The 20,075-nt window shown below is 34.3% G+C and overlaps 1 protein-coding gene across 5 annotated transcripts in view; it reads left to right on the forward strand.

Annotated features, from left to right (window-relative positions):
- Positions 1 to 20,075, forward strand: part of BCAT1 (branched chain amino acid transaminase 1) — a 122,306-nt gene that overhangs the window by 89,646 nt on the left and 12,585 nt on the right. For 2 of the 5 annotated variants that reach the window (XM_051961307.1, XM_051961311.1), the window contains exons 10-11: positions 4,356 to 4,430; positions 7,820 to 8,759. In XM_051961307.1, coding sequence (XP_051817267.1) covers positions 4,356 to 4,430; positions 7,820 to 7,894 — 150 coding nt within the window. In that variant the 3' untranslated portion in view covers positions 7,895 to 8,759. Of the gene's footprint in view, positions 1 to 4,355; positions 4,431 to 7,819; positions 8,760 to 12,301; positions 12,895 to 20,075 lie in introns of those variants that run through there. The other 3 variants (XM_051961309.1, XM_051961308.1, XM_051961310.1) reach the window with 2 other exon arrangements.

Genomic DNA, 20,075 nt, shown 5'->3' on the forward strand with positions numbered 1-20,075 from the left:
GAAAGGATATTAATGATTTGGGGAAATTTTTTATATTATTATCTTTTTAGATGATCTATAGATAATATCTATAGATAACCAACTATAATCAACTCATATATATATTCTATCTATAATTATTTCTATTTTTCAAACTTTTGAGAGAATACCCTACATATCAAGGGCATTCATGATGAAAATATGAAACTTTTGCAAAATATTTCACATTAGATAACTTATTTATAATTATAGAGTTGACAGAAAGATATAGTGAATGCAAGATATCACTTTGTTACTATCATTTTTTGTTCTTCAGTTATTTTCAATCCTATCTGATGCCTCATGATCTCATTTAGGTTTTCTTGGCAAAGATACTAGAGTGGTTTGCCATTTCCTTCTCCAGCTCATTTTACAGATGAAGCAGACAGTTAAATGACTTGCCAAGGGTCACATAGCTAGGAAGTCTCTGAGCTGGATTTAAAACCATAATGATGTGCCTTCCTGAGTCAAATCCCAATGTTTTATCCATTGTGCCACCTAGCTGCACTATTATTTACCATAAAAAAGCATTCAAATTGATAGTATAAACTATTAAATACTTGCTTTCTATACATATGATAAATTTATACAAGATTGTGAATAAGATATAACAACAGACATAGCTTTGATTGAGCACTCTGAACATTACTCAAGCTCAAAAATAGGAAGATGCATGCTAATTAAAAGCATCTGCCAGCATGAAAGAGAATGTTCAATAGAAAATCTAAGTGGAACAAGAAATTCTTCAAAAATGGTGATGTTCTCCAGATATTTTCCCCATGTGGATGGCTTTTTAAAAAGAGTATTTTTTTCCAATTACATGTCAAGACAATTTTTAACATTCATTTAATAAGATTTTGAGTTTCAAAATTTCCCCTCCCCTTTCCTCTCCTCCCTTCTTCCTTAGAAGAAGATAGGCAGTTTGATATAGATTATACATGTGTTATCATATAAAATGTTTCCATATTAGTCACAATTATGAAAGAAAAAACAGATCAAAAGGAAAAATAAAACATGAAAAAGAATAATGTGAGTGGAAAAAAGATGCTTCAATTTGCATTCAAAGTTCATCAGTTCTTTATCCAAATATAGATAGCATTTTCCTTTGAAAGTCCTTGGTACTTGTCTTGGATTATTGTGTTGCTGAGAAGAGCTGAGTCATTTGTACTTGATCATGACACATTGTTGCAGATGAGGTATACATTGTTTTCCTGGTTCTGCTCATTTTATTTTGCATCAGTTCATACAGGACTTTCCAGGTTTTTTTGATATGACTGATATGACTTCTTCATTTCTTATTGCACAATAGCATGATGTTTTCAACCATGTTATCAAATACTTTCAATGACGATGAACATGACATTAAAATCAGCTATTGCATTTTTGATGGTAAATTCTTCAACTTGGAAAGGTTACAAGACAAAAAATAAAATGAAAGGATTGCTGGTGTAGGAATTTTTGTTTACAGTTGATTGTACATTCAATGTGTCCCCTGAAGCCAAGTTGCAATACAGTTGAATTGATTTTCTGCTGCTTGTGATAACTTTGGCTAACAATTAACACCAAAAAAAACACAGATATTCCATTAGTCAGCACCACATCCTCCATATATGGAACCATTGGTTATAACAGATGAAGAAGTTTTGAATGCTGTGGCTAAGTTCATATATTTTGGAAGTATACTTGCCAAGGATGTCCAAAAACTTGACCTCCAATATCAAGGTTCAAGAGGAAATAAATGAAAAGGGAAAAGAAAACATGAGGAATTCAATAAAGCTTTAAACTCTTTACGTCCCTACATGGGAAGATGATACTTAAAAATTTTATCTCTAGTAGTACAGTTAGAAGGAATATAAATAGATAGAGAATATAGGTGTAAAGTAGATTTGAAGGAATGATGTAAAAGATTAAAGGATAAGAAGGAGGAGTATATTTGATGCAAAAGAAAGAAAGAGGTAGAATGAGATAATTTTTCTCAAAAGGAGGTATAAAAGACCTGTTAAACAAAAGGGGAAAATGAGAATGGACAATAGGCATTGCTTGAACCTTATTCTCATCTGTATTGACTCAGAGAAGGAATAATATGCACAATTAATTGAATATGGAAATCCATATTACTTCAGGGAAGTAGGAGGGGAGAATATTATGTAAAAGGGGAGGGAGAAGTGGACAGAAGAGAGGGCAGATGCAGGAAGGTGGTAGATAGAAGCAAAACACTGGTGAAGAGGAAAAGGGTGAAAGGAGAAGAGGAGAAACATGAAAAAAAAATAAGATGAAGGGAAATACACAGTAATCATTACTGTGAATGTAAATGGGATGAACTCTCCCATAAAACAAAAGTGAATGGCAGAATGTATCAAAGACCAGAATTCCATAATTTTTCATTTATAAGAAACAAACTTGAAGCAGAGAGACACACAGAGTAAAAATAAGAGGGTAGAGCAGAATATATTATTTTTCAGTTGACATAAAAAAGTGTAATGGACTGAAATTGAGCAGTGAGGTCTGGGCACTTAAGACTAATTACTAATTGGACAATATTCTATTAGCATATGCTTGGAAAAAGAATGGCCCTGCCCCACTACTCTGTGCAGGTTTGATCTGTGTGGCGTATAGGGAAATTGAGGCAGGATTTAGGGGGTGGAGTGAGAAAGCCAGAATCACTCCTGGTGGATTAATGTCATGATTCCTCTAACTTCATATCACCATTCCTTTCACCTCCACAAAGAATAAAGATCAAGGACTTTTGCTGATCCTGACTCTGGCTGATTCTAAAGTATCCAGGATGCTAACGCGGTCATTACAAAAAAGCAGGCACATCAATTTTCATCTCAAAGTAAAAGCAAAAACAGACTTAATTAAAATAAATAAGGAAGCAAATTTTATCTTGCTAAAAGGTACCAGGATATTGAATATATATGTACCAAGTTTATAGCATCCAAATGTTATAGCTTCCAAATTCTTAAAGAAGTTAAGTGATTTATGGGAAGAAATAGACAACAGAACTATACTAATAAGGGACCTCAATTGTCCCTTCTCAGACGTAGATAAATCCAATCAAAAATAAGAAAGAGACTAAGGAAGTAAATAGAATATTGGAAAAGTTAGATATGACATTATGTTGGAGAAAGCCAAATAGGAAAGAAAGGAATATGCCTTTTTCTAAGCATCACATAGCATTTGCCCAAAAAATGACCATGCAGTAGGGCACAAAACTTCAAAGTCAAGTGCAGAAATATAGAAATATTAAGTGAATTTTTTGAATCATAATGAAACATAGTCATCTTAAGGGAGGAAACAACTTCAAAGAATGTGATCTTCTGACAGCAGAGAGAGAGAGAGAGAGAGAGAGAGAGAAAGAGAGAGAGAGAGAGAGAGAGAGAGAGAGAGAGAGAGAGAGAGAGAGAGAGAGAGAGAGAGAGAATTCAAGAGAGAAATAGACCTGGCAAGAGAAAGTTGAATTACAGTGATTACAGCATCAGAAAAATAATTTCCTGGCTCTTCAGTTTCAGAGTTGTGAATTTCCTTAGCACGTATTTCCTTCATATGTGCCTAATTGTTGCTGTTCTCTTAAGCTTGCATCCATTTTCTGTGCTATGTGTATTTTTGGGAGAAAGTATTTGGGTTTCTGAGTAAGATGGAAGAGGGATACATTTTTTAAAAGTAATTTTTATTAACATGCCATTTAATAAATGTCTTTGTCAAGAATTAATTGTGCTACTGGCTGATTGTTCCAGTGGGGGATTGGGAGTTGTAGTTTTAAAAGAGTTATGTTACAGACTTTTACCCTCTATCATAAATTATCAGCCATCTCTGGGAATTCAACTTGAAAGTGTTAAATCTGATTTAAGTTAGTAGAATAATTAATAAATGATACATATATAATAAATGAAAAATGAATACAAAGTGGAGAAAATGTGCACTGAGGGAAGGGAATAGATTGTTTAGTCAGTTTAGTCACAAAAACTTTGAGTGTTGTCATGTTACACATGAGGAAATTGAAGCAGACATATCCTAAATGACTTGACAAGGATCACACAGCTAGTAAATAGCTCAGGCAGAATTTGAACTGAGGTCTTCCTGACTATAGGTCCAACAGTGTATTCATTATATTACCCAGCTATCTCAATGATTTGTTTTTGAAAAAAAAAAGTCAATAAAACTTAAGCATCAGAAAATATTAAGGCTGAACAGTCACTTATATTACATATACTTTCCAGAAGATAAGGTCTGGCAGTTTTTCTTATTTGCTAAATTACCAAGCTTTGTTCTCAGTATTGAAATTTTCACAATACACATGCGTTTCTTTAAGTTACTTTCTTCCTCTTCCTTCCTAGAATATTCATGTTCCAACTATGGAAAATGGTCCTAAGCTTGCCACCCGTATTTTAAATCAACTTACTGACATACAGGTAAGAGCTTATTTATTTAATATGATTTTTAAATTCAATCAATAGTTACAGCTAAAGATACTTAGAAAACTAAAATTAATTTCATTAGTAAACATTTATTAAGCTTTTACTTTGTGCCAGACACTGAGTTAAACAGTGAAGTCACAAAGACAGAAATAAAAAAAATTTCCTGCCTTTTCAGTAGCTTACTAATATGTGATGTAAAGAGAAAATAAATACATATAAACTCTCACTTATAAAAACAACTATGTACAGGGAGCACTAAGAAGCTAACTAACTCTTTCCATAGTAATTTATTTCCCTAGTTATTATTAGTTGTTATTCAATTAGTGTTGGAATCCTTACTAACTGCTAACTAATTAGAGTTGATCTAATCTTACAAGAAGATGTTTTGGGCAGAACCTGAAACAAGGTACTAAGTAGAACTACCCATAATCCCTCTCTCTGGAAGGAGCATAAATAGGCCAATGGGCCAGTCGGAGAGTTCTAGAGAGTGAAGAAGCTACAAGTCGAGATTTCACCGGAATGACATGAAGACTGGAGCTGGGGAGGCTGAAGAAAGCAGAGGCAGAGGCTGAAGGACCAGACCTTTGGATTTAAAGACATTCGGAGAGAGCTCTTGGAACCAAGCAGAGAGATAGGCCTCTAAGCTAACCGGGCTATATTGGAAATAATAAAAGATCTGAACTTTTATCACCTGGCTGCGTTTGTAAAGATGGTTGGTCCTTCAAGAGGAACCTTAGAAACCTTCTCTTCAAAAATCCATTGCCAATTATGCAGTAGTCTAGTTATCTTTAATGGAGATCCATGTGCAAAATTTGGAGCCATGGCCAATAAAATCTGCCACTCTGGGATGGTTTCACAGCATACATTAATTTGTGCATTTGTATAGAAGGTATATATCTTGTCAGGTCTTGTCCCAGATAATTGTACTGCTCGCTTAATGGCCTTTAATAGAATTCTAGCCACAAGCACTGGGTAAGGCGTAAGGCTTTGTTCTGGTTGTGCTGGGAGGTTCACCCACTCTATCACACTGTCTCCTTGATGAAGGACTGCTGTGGGTGCTTCTTTCGTAGCAAAAACTGATATTTCCAAGGGTTTTTGAGTTACTCTCTCAACTACATTGGATAAAGCCAGTTCAACTTCTCTCAAGGTCTCTTGAGCTTCTTTTGTAAGCCGGCGTGGTGAATTTAAAGCAGTGTCTCCCCTTAAAATGTCATATAGGGGTTGCAATTGATTGGTAGTTAAACCTAATACTGGACGCATCCATTGGATATCTCCTATTAATTTTTGGAAATCATTTAAGGTGTTCAACCTCTCTGTTCTTAAAGACAGTTTTTGTAGTGTAAGTGCCTTAGGATATATTTCATATCCTAAATATTGAAAAGGAGCATGCCTTTGAATTTTTTCTGTAGCGATATAAAGTTTGTAGTATCTTAGTGTTTCTATGGTTTTTTGTAGACATGCTTCTAGAATTTGTTCCTCAGGTGCACAACCCAATATATCATCCATATAATGTAATAGCATAACTTTTGGAAATGCTTTTCTTATTGGAGCAAGAGCAGCAGCAACATACATTTGACACATAGTGGGGCTGTTCTTCATACCCTGTGGCAAAACCGTCCATTCATATCTTTTATAAGGCTCAGCTAAATTGACACTGGGCACCGAAAAGGCAAATCTCTTCATATCCTCCTTATCCAGAGGAATGGAATAGAAACAATCCTTGATGTCTATAACCCAAAGAGGCCATTCTCTAGGAAGCTGAGTAGGAGATGGAAGTCCAGGCTGAAGAGTTCCCATAGTTTCCATCTGTTCGTTCACTTTTCTTAAATCAGTGAGCATCCTCCATTTTCCTGATTTCTTTTTTACAACGAACACTGGTGAATTCCAAGGACTTAGAGAAGGTTGTAAATGCCCTTGTTCAAGCTGCTCCTGTACTATATCTAATAAGGCCTGAATTTTATCGCTACTTAAGGGCCACTGTTCTATCCACACTGGTGTATCAGTTTTCCATTGGATAGGAATAGGTGAAAGTGTTGGCAGGCCTTCAACAGCAGCCCTGCTTAAAAAACCGAAGTACTCATTTTTAACCCCAATTGTTGTAAAACGTCTCTTCCCCACAGATTGATGGGGATTTTTTCAACTATAAAAGGAGTAAAAACTCCTGTTTTGCCTTCAAAAGTCCATCTCATAGGGGCAGCACTAACTTCAGCTGCTATTGATCCTCCTACTCCAGACATATAGGTATCTGCTTTAATCTTTGGCCAGTGACTGGGCCAACTGGCACCTCTAATAACTGTACGATCCGCACCTGTGTCTACCAATCCTTCCAATGGTAGGCCATTTATATAGATTGTGAGCATAGGTCGGTCAGCCGTTACTGCTGCTGTCCAGTATATTTCTGGTTTTTGTGGTCTGGAGTCAGAACCTGGGTGACTATCACGAAGCTGCTTATTAGGATTCTGTATGAGTAACCCTGATGCTACTACGTCTCCTGGGTGATAAGTCACACATTGTCTACCTGTATTAGTGACTGGGATATTATCTACACATTCCCCAGTTTCCCACATCAGTGTGTGGATAGACACTGTTTTGTACATACAAGGAGGTGAAATGGTCAAGCCTACTGTGCCTGGAGGTAGGGGATCCATAGGCTGGAGAGGAACAGATTTCACCTCTCCAGGGGGTATCTCAGTTGTTCCAGCTGCATACAGCTCTATTCTCCCCAATTGTAATTCCCTTCCGCCATCAGGTTGCTTCCTGGCTGGTTGACTGTGTAATCCCCTTCTCCCATCATATGGCTTTCTGGCTGATTGGTCATGTCTGGGTACTGGACTTCTAGGCACTCTCTGGGTGCACCATTGGCTGCCATCATGCCCCAAGTGTTTTTTGCCTTGGGCCCTGGGGCTGGGCCCCTCATCCCGTTTCCCTGAATCTGTCTGCATTCTGAGGCCCAACACAGCCAGTGATAAAAGTTCAGATCTTTTATTGTTTCCAATATAGCCCGCTTAGCTTAGAGGCCTATCTCTCTGCTTGGTTCCAAGAGCTCTCTCCAAATGTCTTTAAATCCAAAGGTCTGGTCCTTCAGCCTCTGCCTCTGCTTTCTTCAGCCTCCCCAGCTCCAGTCTTCATGTCATTCCGGTGAAATCTCGACTTGTAGCTTCTTCACTCTCTAGAACTCTCCGACTGGCCCATTGGCCTATTTATGCTCCTTCCAGAGAGAGGGATTATGGGTAGTTCTACTTAGTACCTTGTTTCAGGTTCTGCCCAAAACATCTTCTTGTAAGATTAGATCAACTCTAATTAGTTAGCAGTTAGTAAGGATTCCAACAAATTAGTATATATTTTCTATTTACTTATCAGTATGTATTTTCTCTTTTATAAAGGAGCTCCTTGAGAGAAAGAACCATATTTTTGTTTTTGCATTCTCATCGCTTCACATGTTACCTGGAAAATCTTAATGCTTGTTGACAAGCTGATCAACTAATTCTCTTAGATGATATACTCTGTAATTGCTTATCTCTACTGGCAGAGTGATTTTCATTAATGGGAGTTCCCTATACAAATTAAATCCATGTATCAGAATGAAAGTATTAACAGTTATAAATAAATAAAAATTAGAGTAAGAAATCCCTACAAAGTGTGATATGCCTATGCCTTTCTTTGTATCCTCAAAATTCAGCACAATACTTAGTATTCTGCAAATGCTTATTAAATGCTCATTGATTGGCTGTCAGACTGCATCCAAAAAAAAAAAAAAAAAAAAAGGAGGAAGGCCGTAAGCATTTACATAGTGTCTATTATGAACCAGGCATTCTTCTAAGCACTTTTTAGAAATATTATCTCTTGATACCAATAAAACACATTATGGGGAATATATATATATATATATCTTTGATTTGACTATTTCCCCTTAGAGCCACTGAAAACTGCAAAACCCAGTTTCATGTTGGTAATCATCATGGAAAGAAAGTTATTATATCTATTTTGGATTATCTGATTTATAACCTTAAAAAGTAGACATAGATTAAACACTGTCAAAGAGAATTATTGGACAGTCTTCAATTTGTGACTTGATAGATAACAATAACAAAGAATTAATTTAAACAATGTAAAAGCACATTGTGAAAAAGAAAAAGGGCAAGGACAAAAAATGAATGAGAGTAGTTTGAAAAATTCAGTAAAGGATTAGAAATTTTATCAGTGAAAAAGTTTAGAAATAAAAGATAACAGAAAATGACATTTTTATCACTTGTGTATATATTTAATATGTAATTTTGTGCTTTTGGTCAAAACAAAATAAAAGTTTTTTCTTTTTAGCTTTTAGGTAGAACTGTCATGCGATTTATAGTAAAAGCTAATTATACAGAAATCTTTACTGAAAAAAAAAAAGAAAATCATTGGACTTTGGTACAGTTAGTATAACATAGAGAGGCATTCAGGAGAAACATACTATATATAAGACCAAGGCTTGGAACTAGAAAGAACTGAGTTCAAGATGTGCCTCTGGCCTATTTTAAAAATACGTGTGAAGAAAAATTTTATTCCTCTAATTTTTAAAGTCAAACAAAAATCAACCACTAATATTTTCCTTATAGCAACAAATGCTATACTTACATTTTTGTTTAAATATTTTGGCACACTGACTATTGTTCATGTTACTCCTTTTTTTCTAATTAAAATTATCTTTCCATATTAAAAAAAAAAGCCTTTCTCTATTACATGCTGCTAATATAACTAGGGATAAGTCACTTAACATCTCAGTATTCAAGGCAACTTTCTTAATCTGCTTGGAGGAATTTTCCTATCTGCATAGGGAATTCCCCATACTCATGAAATACCAATAATAATTGCTTGTGCATTAAAATAAAAAAAGATATTATTTACTCAAAATTTTTGAATAGGAAATGATTATTCATTTTAAATATAAGATTGTGACCTTGGTCTTTTTTTTTTTTTTTTTTTTTTTTTTTTTTTTTTGTGCCTGTGAGAATAGTACCCAGAGGAGTCTTGAAATTGTTCTCTCACACAGTGGCAAATTGGTACTGTCAGCCAAGCCACTAGGTTGTCTATTTCTCTCCAAGAAAAATAATTTCAATACCCATGCAAAGAAAATCTAGAATTGCTCCATGTGGTGCATTTGATCTGTCTAACATTACATGGAAACATAGATATTCCCCACAAAGTACTGTGTAAAAGCTTCAGAGAGCCCTGCCAGTATGCCACAGGGGAAACATTCCTGCCCCACCACAAATTTGGCTTTCTATTTAACCTTCCATATATGAGTAAGGATCCCCATGGTTAATCGTTTAATCCCATTTAGATAATTATATTTTCCTGTCTCTTAGTTAGATGGATTTTACAAATACCTCCTAGGAAGAGAGTACTCCAAATGCTGATTATATTTGTTAAAGAAAGAATTCCCTGTGTATACCTCCAACCCAAATAATGCTGAAGGATTACATTTAGGAAATATTCATTATATTGTTGGTATTTCTTTTCTTTTGTCCTGGAGACATAAAAAAGATCCTGGGACTATCCCCATACATGGGTAACCAGGCAGATTTCAGTATCTTTAAAGGTATTGAGAGGTACTTTTTACCATTATATTTTTTGAAAGGAAAAAAAAATCCCAGTTTTTCCAGACTTGTGTTTTTCAAGAAAATTTCCACAAATTCTGAATTAGATATCTTTAGAATGATTTTTAGATCACTTGAAAGAACAAAATATGCTAAGTATAGTGTTTTACTTTAATAAAGTAAGCATCTTTCCCCAAAACATTTCTATATATTATCTCCATTAAATCTAGATATCTTTGAGAGATACTTCTAAAACAAAAATTATTTAAACAAAATTTTGCTTCTGGAATATTAATGAAATAATCAGTTCATAGTTAGAAATATTGATATGTACCAACTTTAGTGTACTCTAGTCCCATCTTGAGATAGGAGAAGAATCTCTTCTTTTTTCAAGATAACTACATTTCAAGGACAAAATTGAAAATCTATTATCTATGAGAGAACATTTTTGAAATTCAAATGAATAATAATAATTAGTATTTACACAGTGCTTTAAGGTTGACAACATACTTTACATATTTCATCTCATTTAATCATTTGGATATGAGATCAGTAATAATTAAAATTGAATTAACTGCATATTATTGCAGTCAGGAAACTTAAAATTTTATAAATGTATCCTTTTCAATTGAATTCATTAAAAAAATAGACTTCATTATTAAGCATTTCCTAGATAAGACATTAAAGATATAAAGAAAATAGGATGTTACCTTCTTTATAGGTACGTACAGGGTAATAGGTCAAATGAGATAATATAAATAAAGTCCTTACTATAGTGTCTACCACCTAGTAGGTAATATATAAATGTTTCCCTCCCCTTTTTTCTCCATAAAAGGAAGATTATAAAGATACATAAGTTCAGTACAGATCATAAAGTGACAAGCCCAAAAAAGGGATATGGACAAGTTTCCTAAAGAGATAGGAAACCACAGAAGACTTTGTGGAAGAAAGAAAATCTGAGATGGAGGCTGAAGGAAAAGAAGGAAGAATTATAGAAGGAGCATATTGTGGGTATATGAATTGGCTTGTAGTCAAGAAAAGAAGATATGTACTGAATGAGATCAAGTAAACAACTGTTAATTCAGTATTACTTAAGTATTAGGACATTTAAAGGGAGTAATATGAAATAAATCTAGAAGGACAGATAAGAAGGAAAATGTGGAAGACCTTAAATCTAACAGTATATTTTATCTTATAGTTATTTAATTGATTAGTCATAAATATATTGTTGTTAACTACAATCATTCTATTTATTCATTCAATATGTCTCATATAAATTATGATTATTTAAGGGGCTTTAAAATCTTAAAAGTAAAATACAGAAAACATTGAATATTGTGTTTCTCTGATTTCTCTAGGAAGGACATACTCTGTGTACTTTTTGTTTTCTCTGTGTTCATCAGAGAACTTCATTTTCCTTGTAAAGATTAATTGGTCAGGTCATCTTGCTTGGAACATAATTGGATGTCTTATTTAACTGGGCTGAAAGGACCCAAGAATACATGTATATGTGTGTGTGTGTATATATATACATATATATATATTATACATTATATACATTATATATATACATATATATATTCATACATTGCTATATATTTGTGTGTGTTGATAGATAGTAAAAATCTATTGAAAATCATTGTTGTGTTATCATGAGTGATAAGACCACACCTGGCCATAGAATTATCATTTTCATACATGTTTGAAGTCTTAATCTGATGCTTCATCATGACTCTTAATGCCCAGCAGATTATACCCAGAGTATAAGCTTTGCATTGATATAAAGGCTTTTAGTACAGTTCCAGCAACAAGTTATGTCTGCTTTTCAAGGACAAGTCTCAGTAAACACAGAAATGCTTCTTGGGGATGATTTTTTTTTTTTTTTGGACATGTAAGCCTACAAAACAAAGGGAATGTAAAATTCTTTTCATTCTCATTTGTTGGGTGGTGATGGTAGCAGGATGGTGGGGGAAAAGGACAGAAGACGCAAATGATTACACAGTTTAGGTAGTCTGTAAATATAAACACACATGAATAACCCTAAATGAGAAATTCTTGATGACCAACAAATACTTTAAGGAATTCAATCAGATCAGTCTAGATATTCTCATTATGATTGAAATGAGAAGATGGGAAATTTTATCTCAGCAAAGAAATGACATAAGTTTTTCTGAAGAGTTCACCAAGTAATTAGCAGTTGGTTTTGATTGAGGCAATTTTTGATTGCTGTGTAATCAAGGACAATAAAAATTATAATTTCATGAGTTATTTGGTCATTTTGTTTTGTAGTGATCATGGTAAGACCTCCAAAAAGACCTCCATGAAAATAATTGTAGATGATGGAGCAACAACAGTTGAGAGGATTAGGAGGCACAGAATTCTTCAAAGAACTTCATTCTCCTCTCCAAATTGAATAAACATAATTGACACTTGATAACTTAAATGAATAGAATAGGATATTTGAATTTCAGAACTGAAAGGAACTTCAGAAACCATTTTAGTCTGACCCATATTAAAAAAAAAAAAAAGCTGTCCTATAATATTTCCACTGAATGGGAACTATTCTAGCCTATGCTTAAAAACATTTTAATGATCAGTAACCTTTTGCCTCTTGAATAAGTATGCTTCATTTTTGGACAAAACTAGTTGTTATGAAGTTTTCTCTGTATTTTTTATTCTGCCTTCAGTGGCCGAATGTGACCAAGTCTTCAAGATACTGGCCATCTACCCCTCCCTACTGAATTTTCTTTACTCCTGACTAAACATCTGTAAATACTTTAACCAATCTTTTAAAAATCTGAAGTTTAAGACCTTCATCATCCTATTTACCCTGCCTATGACATCTGCAAGATCATTTCTTAATAAACTGATATCTAACCATACCTACCCTATTTTGTACTTATGAAGTTGGTATTTTGAACCCCCAAAGTAAAACTATATTTATACTATCAAATGTGGTTATGTTTGATGCACTCCAGTGTATTAACCTATCAAAAACTTTTTGGATTTTGATTCTGTATACTGTTTTAGTTATTTTTCCTAGCCTTGTGTCATTTGCAGGTATGTTAGAAATATTAAACAGCATAAGACCAAGTATAAACTTCTGGGACAGTATTCTATAAATCTCTTTACTAGTTGATCCTGAATCACTAATGACTATTCTTTGACTCTGCTTAATCAAATACATTTGAAAATCTGATTCAAGTATAAGAAATGAAAAAGGATACAGGCTTGTACACAATTCCCATATTTAGATTGTGAATATTTTGAACAAAGAACCATAATATAACTAGCATCAAATAACATGAAAAAATGAAATGGATCACATTTGACCAGATTCAAAATAACTCATTGCTAGTGTGGAAATAATTCTTAAATCTGATATTTGTCTATCAAGATCAAGAACTCATCAGAACAATGATCATAAGTAATGTAAAACTAAAAGACAATAAAAACGAGACATATGATATGCAATGAAAATAATTTAAACCTAACTTATTTAAACAAGTTATTGATGACTTCAGATGGCAAATAGAGAAATAGATATAGACAATGATTGTATTAAACTATTTTGGAATTAAGTTTATCCAATGTAAATCACTTACCATATCAGCAAAACCAAAAGATTTTAGAAACTATCTTAGCCAGTAAACTTGAACTCATTGCTAAAGGAAGAGAGACATTTGGCAATTAACATCAACTTAGAATATAAGATTTTTAACAAATATTATGCAGGATAATTGAAGAATATGGTAAGTATTTCAGGAAAACATGAAAAACTTTTAAAAGAAGAAAATATTTAAGGAAAGCCTGGTGAATCAATAAATAAACTCATCCTTAAGTTATCAATTGATTGAATCAACTGCTCTTGTTTCTTTGAGTAAACCATAGACGACTGGATTCTAAGATTAGGGCAAAAGCTTTGGGTGGGATGAAATAATTACCCTTGTTTCTCTGAGTTTTGATAAGTGGGTGTTGGGATCAAAGGAAGTAAGAGGTAGCTTGTGAAAGTAGCAATTTATTCAAGAGAGAGTCAGGGTGTAAATGGTACACATAGGAGTAGGATTGTGCTTTCTGATAGTATTTAGAAATCTGTGTTTTGAATGCAATGTAATTCAAATCAGTTTCTTAGCTAGTGATGATAAGTTTCACAGGTGAGTGGTCATTAGATCTTTATTACAAAATCCATTTTAGTTTTCACTAAACTTTGACTAGAAATGTAAAAGTTATTTTAGAAGTAAGAGGATCTCTTTTTTATTTCCTTGCTAAATCCATGCGAACCTCTTCTCCCCCACAATCTTTTTTCTAAGTGCACGCCAACTTGCAATTTCCAGACACCTGATAATTTTGCTTCTTGACTAATTTTATAACTTCTTATTGTTTCACAAAGCATAGTTTTTCATGTGTAAGAGGATTTACAAAGCTTTGAAAGTAGTTCAGTAGAATTTACAGCAAGAATTACAAATTATAACCTGAGGGACATCACTGATTACATTTTTAGTGGTGATAGAAAACAGGTGATTGTACTTTGACAAGTATGGTTTCTGGTTTTGTTGCCAAGAATTTTCTTTTGAGTGTAAAAGACAATTCATCCATACTTGTCATAGTCCTAATAAAAACATACCTGTATAGTACTTTAAGGTTTGAAAAATGGTTTTATAAATATTTTATTTAATTCTCTTTTTTTGAGTCAATGCTTGTTAAGTGACACAGCTTCTAAGTGTCTGAGGCTAGGTTTGGACTCAGTTTTTCCTGACTCCAGGGCCAGCGCTCTCTCCACTGTACCACCTAACTGCCCATGTAGATTTAATTCCTACAACAATCCGAAGACATCTGTTCTTAAGATGTTATCCTCACTATACAAATGGAAACTAGTGCACAGAGTGGTTAAGTGACTTGCCAAATATGAGAAATACAAATTAAAGACATCTTTCCATCATACTGTTGCTAAATAAAAACTGGGAAATTATTTGACCTGTATATGTCACCGTGAAGCATTGGGATCTTCTCTTTGAAAATGGTGAAGCAATATGAAGTAATATGAAGTAATGAACCAATTACTTTTTAGAATGAAAAACAAATCTAGAGGACTTCTGGCAAAGATGGCGGAGAGGAGGCACACAGCTGTGTAAGCTCCGCATTTTCTCTCAGAATCCATTTCATTACAAGCCTCTGAATTAATGCTTGACTGAAAAAAAACCTACAAATAGTTACCAAGAGAAGACATCCTTGAGATTCACCAGGAAAGGTCTGTTTTTCCTCGAGGGTGGGGATGGTTTTAGATCCGGCAAAGGCTGAGGTCAGGCAGCAGCACGGGAGCAGCTCACAACTGAGTAGACCGGAGTGGGGTGGGGTGTGATCGCAGCAGTCTCTGCGGGGAGAGCTTTGCTACAGGATTGGATACTTTGCCCTGGCAGCAAGTCAGTAGCCCAGCAGAGAAGCTAAAAACACCGGGGGTGAAGAATACAACCCCAAACAGTTGGAGTCTCTCAGGACCTGGCCACCCCTCCCCCATAGTGTCTCAGCACAGAGCGCAGGCACAGCACAGTCCTGCTAGTGCCTCGCTGCTGCCCCCACAGTCTGTAGAGGAAGCTCAGTAACACCACCCAGCCCCTCCCCCCAAAAAAGCAGACTCCATTTAGGGGTTTTTTCTTTTTTTCTTTTTGCTAATTTGTCTTTGAATCTTCTCTGATAAAATGAGCAAAAAATTGAAAAGGACTTAACCCTTGACAGCTTCTATACAGATAGAGAGCAGACTCTAAACCCTGAGCAGACTAAAAACAGATTGTCTCCAAGTGACTCCCCAAAGGAGGAGATCATCTGTTCCTCAGCACAGATGAATCTCATAGAAGAAACTAAAAAGGCTCTCACAAGAGAGCTAGAAGAAAAATGGGAAAAGGAGAGGGAGGCTTGGCAAGAGAATCTGGAGAAGTCATCCCACTCATTTAAAGACAGAGTGGATAAAGAAATAAAATCCTTGAAAAATAGGATTAGTGAACTGGAAACAAAAAATAGCTCTCTAAAAAACAAAATTGGCGAAATAGAAAAAAATTCCGTAAAACAAAAGAACTCAATTAGAGTTAGATATTAAAAAGATATTAGAAAAAGATATTAAAAAAGTGAGTGAAGAAAATACTTCATTGAAAATCAGAATTGAACAAATAGAATTGAATGACTCGAGGAGAGAAGACGAATCAGTCAAGCAAATCCAAAAAAATCAAACAATGGAAAAGAATGTGAAATACCTTTTGGGGAAAACAACAGACCTGGAAAACAGATCCAGGAGAGACAATCTGAGAATCATTGGACTCTCAGAAAAGTATGATGAAAAAAAGAGCCTGGACACTATTTTCCAGAAAATTATCAAAGAGAACTGCCCAGAAGTCATAGAAATAGAGGGTAAAATAGACATTGAAAGAATTCATCGATCACCCACTAAAAGGGATCCTAAAATCAAAACACCAAGAAATATAGTGGCCAAATGCCAGAACCCTCAGACGAAGGAAAAAATACTGCAAGTGGCTAGAAAAACCCAATTCAAGTATCGAGGAGCCACAATAAGGATCACCCAGGATCTAGCAGCATCCACATTAAAGGATCGAAGGGCCTGGAATATGATATTTTTTCAAATAATTTATTTAGCATTGGAGTTAATTGTTCTTTAAATGTTTGGTAGAATTCACATGTAAATCCATCTGGTCCTGGGGATTTGTTCTTAGGGAGTTGGTTTGATAGTTTGTTCTATTTCTTTTTCTGAGATGGGACTGTTTAGGATATTTACTTCTTCCTCTGTTAGTTTGGGCAAGCTATATTTTTGGAGGTATTCTTCTATTTCATTTAAGTTGTCAAATTTATTGACATAAAGTTGGGCAAAGTAACTCCTAATTATTACTCTAATTTCCTCTTCGTTAATGGCGAGTTCTTCCTTTTCATTTTTAAGACTAACAATTTGATTTTCCTCTTTCCTTTTTTTAATCAGATTTACTAAGGGTTTGTCTATTTTGTTGGTTTTTTCATAGAACCAACTCTTAGTTTTATTAATTAATTCAATAGTTTTTTTTTTACTTTCAATTCAAAATTCAAAGATCATTTTATTGATCTCTCCTTTTATTTTTAGAATTTCAAGTTTAGTGTTTGACTGGGGGTTTTTAATTTGTTCCTTTTCTAGCATTTTTAGTTGCAAGCCCAATTCATTGGCCTTCTCTTTCTCTATTTTATTCAAATAGGCCTCTAGAGATATGAAATTTCCCCTTACTACCACTTTGGCTGCATCCCATACATTTTGATATGATGTCTCATTATTATCATTTTCTTGGGTGAAGTTATTAATTATGTCTATGATTTGCTGTTTCACCCAATTATTCTTTAGTATGAGATTATTTAGTTTTCAATTATTTTTTGGTCTACTTTCCCCTGGCTTTTTGTTGAATGTAATTTTCATTACATCGTGATCTGAAAAGGATGCAGAAAAAGCATTTGATAAAATCCAACATCCATTCCTAATAAAAACACTTGAGAGCACAGGAATAAATGGACTTTTCCTTAAAATAGTCAGGAGCATATATTTAAAACCGTCAGTAAGCATCATATGCAATGGGGAAAAACTGGAACCTTTCCCAGTAAGTTCTGGAGTGAAGCAAGGTTGCCCACTATCACCATTATTATTCAATATTGTATTAGAAACATTAGCCTCTGCAATAAGAGTCGAGAAAGAGATTAAAGGAGTTAGAGTAGGCAATGAGGAAACCAAACTATCACTCTTTGCAGATGATAAGATGGTATACCTAGAGAACCCCAGAGTTTCTACTAAAAAGCTATTATAAATAATTCATAATTTTAGCAAAATAGCAGGATACAAAATAAATCCCCATAAATCCACAGCATTTTTATACATCACCAACAAAATCCAACAGCAAGAGATACAAAGAGAAATTCCATTCAAAATAACTGTTGATAGCATAAAATATTTGGGAATCTATCTACCAAAGGAAAGTCAGGAATTATATGAGCAAAATTACAAAAAACTTTCCACACAAACAAAGTCAGACAAATAATTGGAAAAATATTAAGTGCTCTTGGATAGGCCAAGCGAATATAATAAAGATGACAATACTCCCTAAACTAATCTATTTATTTAGTGCTATACCAATCAGACTTCCAAGAAAATATTTTAATGATTTAGAAAAAAATAACAACAAAATTCATATGGAACAATAAAAAGTTGAGAATCTCAAGTGAATTAATGAAAAAAAAATCAAATGAAAGTGGCCTAGCTGTACCTGATCTAAAATTATATTATAAAGCAGCAGTCACCAAAACCTTTTGGTATTGGCTAAGAAATAGATTAGTTGATCAGTGGAAAAGGTTAGATTTACAAGACAGAAGAGTCAACTATAGCAATCTAGTGTTTGATTAACCCAAAGGTCCTAACTTTTGGGATAAGAATTCATTATTTGATAAAAACTGCTGGGATAACTGGAAATTAGTATGGCAGAAATTAGGCATGGACCCACACTTAACACCATATACCAAGATAAGATCAAAATGGGTCCATGGCCTAGGCATAAAGAACGAGATTATAAATAAATTAGAGGAACATAGAATAGTTTACCTCTCAGACTTGTGGAAGAGAAAGAAATTTGTGACCAAAGATGAACTAGAGACCATTACTGATCACAAAATAGAAAATTTTGATTACATCAAATTAAAAAGCCTTTGTACAAACAAAACTAATGCAAACAAGATTAGAAGGGAAACAACAAACTGGGAAAACATCTTCACAGTTAAAGGTTCTGATAAAGGCCTCATTTTCAAAATATATAGAGAACTGACTCAAATTTATAAGAAATCAAGCCATTCTCCAATTGATAAATAGTCAAAAGATATGAACAGACAGTTTTCAGATGATGAAATTGAAACTATTACCACTCATATGAAAGAGTGTTCCAAATCACTATTGATCAGAGAAATGCAAATTAAGACAACTCTGAGATACCATTACACACCTGTCAGATTGGCTAAGATGACAGGAAAAAATAATGATGAATGTTGGAGGGGATGCGGGAAAACGGGGACACTGATGCATTGTTGGTGGAGTTGTGAACGAAACCAACCATTCTGGAGAGCAATCTGGAATTATGCCCCAAAAGTTCTCAAATTGTGCATACTCTTTGATCCAGCAGTGTTACTTCTGGGCGTATATCCCAAAGAAATACTAAAGAAGGAAAAGGGACCTGTTTGTGCCAAAATGTTTGTGGCAGCCCTGTTTGTAGTGCCTAGAAACTGGAAATTGAATGGATGCCCATCAATTGGAGAATGGCTGGGTAAATTGTGGTATATGAATGTTATGGAATATTGTTGTTCTGTAAGAAATGACCAGCAGGATGAATACAGAGAGGCTTGGAGAGACTTACATGAACTGATGCTAAGTGAAATGAGCAGAACCAGGAGATCATTATACACTTCAACAACGATATTGTATGAGGATGTATTCTGATGGAAGTGGATTTCTTTGACAAAGAGACCTAACTCAGTTTCAATTGATAAATGATGGACAGAAGCAGCTACATCCAAAGAAAGAACACTGGGAAATAAATGTGAACTATTTCCATTTTTGTTTTTCTTCCCAGGTTATTTTTACCTTCTGAATCCAATTCTCCCTGTGCAATAAGAGAACTGTTCGGTTTTGCAAACATATATTGTATCTAGGATATACTGCAACATATCTAACATATATAGGACTGCTTGCCATCTAGGGGAGGGGGTGGAGGGAGGGAGGGGAAAAATCGGAACAGAAGCAAGTGCAAGGGATAATGTTGTAAAAAAATTACCCTGGCATGGATTCTGTCAATATAAAGTTATTATAAAATAAAATTATATATATATATAAAAGAAAAACAAATCTAGAATTTAAGTTTAGTCTCACATAGAATATATTGAAGGTCACTGAACAAGCCTGATTCAGCTTATCATTTGGATCTATTCTTGAGTCTATTCTCTGTCAGCCAGTCAATGAATTGGCATTTATTAAACACTATGTACTAGGCACCATGCTAAGCTCTGG

The sequence above is a fragment of the Antechinus flavipes genome, chromosome 5 (genome assembly GCF_016432865.1).
Source record: "Antechinus flavipes isolate AdamAnt ecotype Samford, QLD, Australia chromosome 5, AdamAnt_v2, whole genome shotgun sequence".
Lineage (NCBI taxonomy): Eukaryota > Metazoa > Chordata > Mammalia > Dasyuromorphia > Dasyuridae > Antechinus > Antechinus flavipes.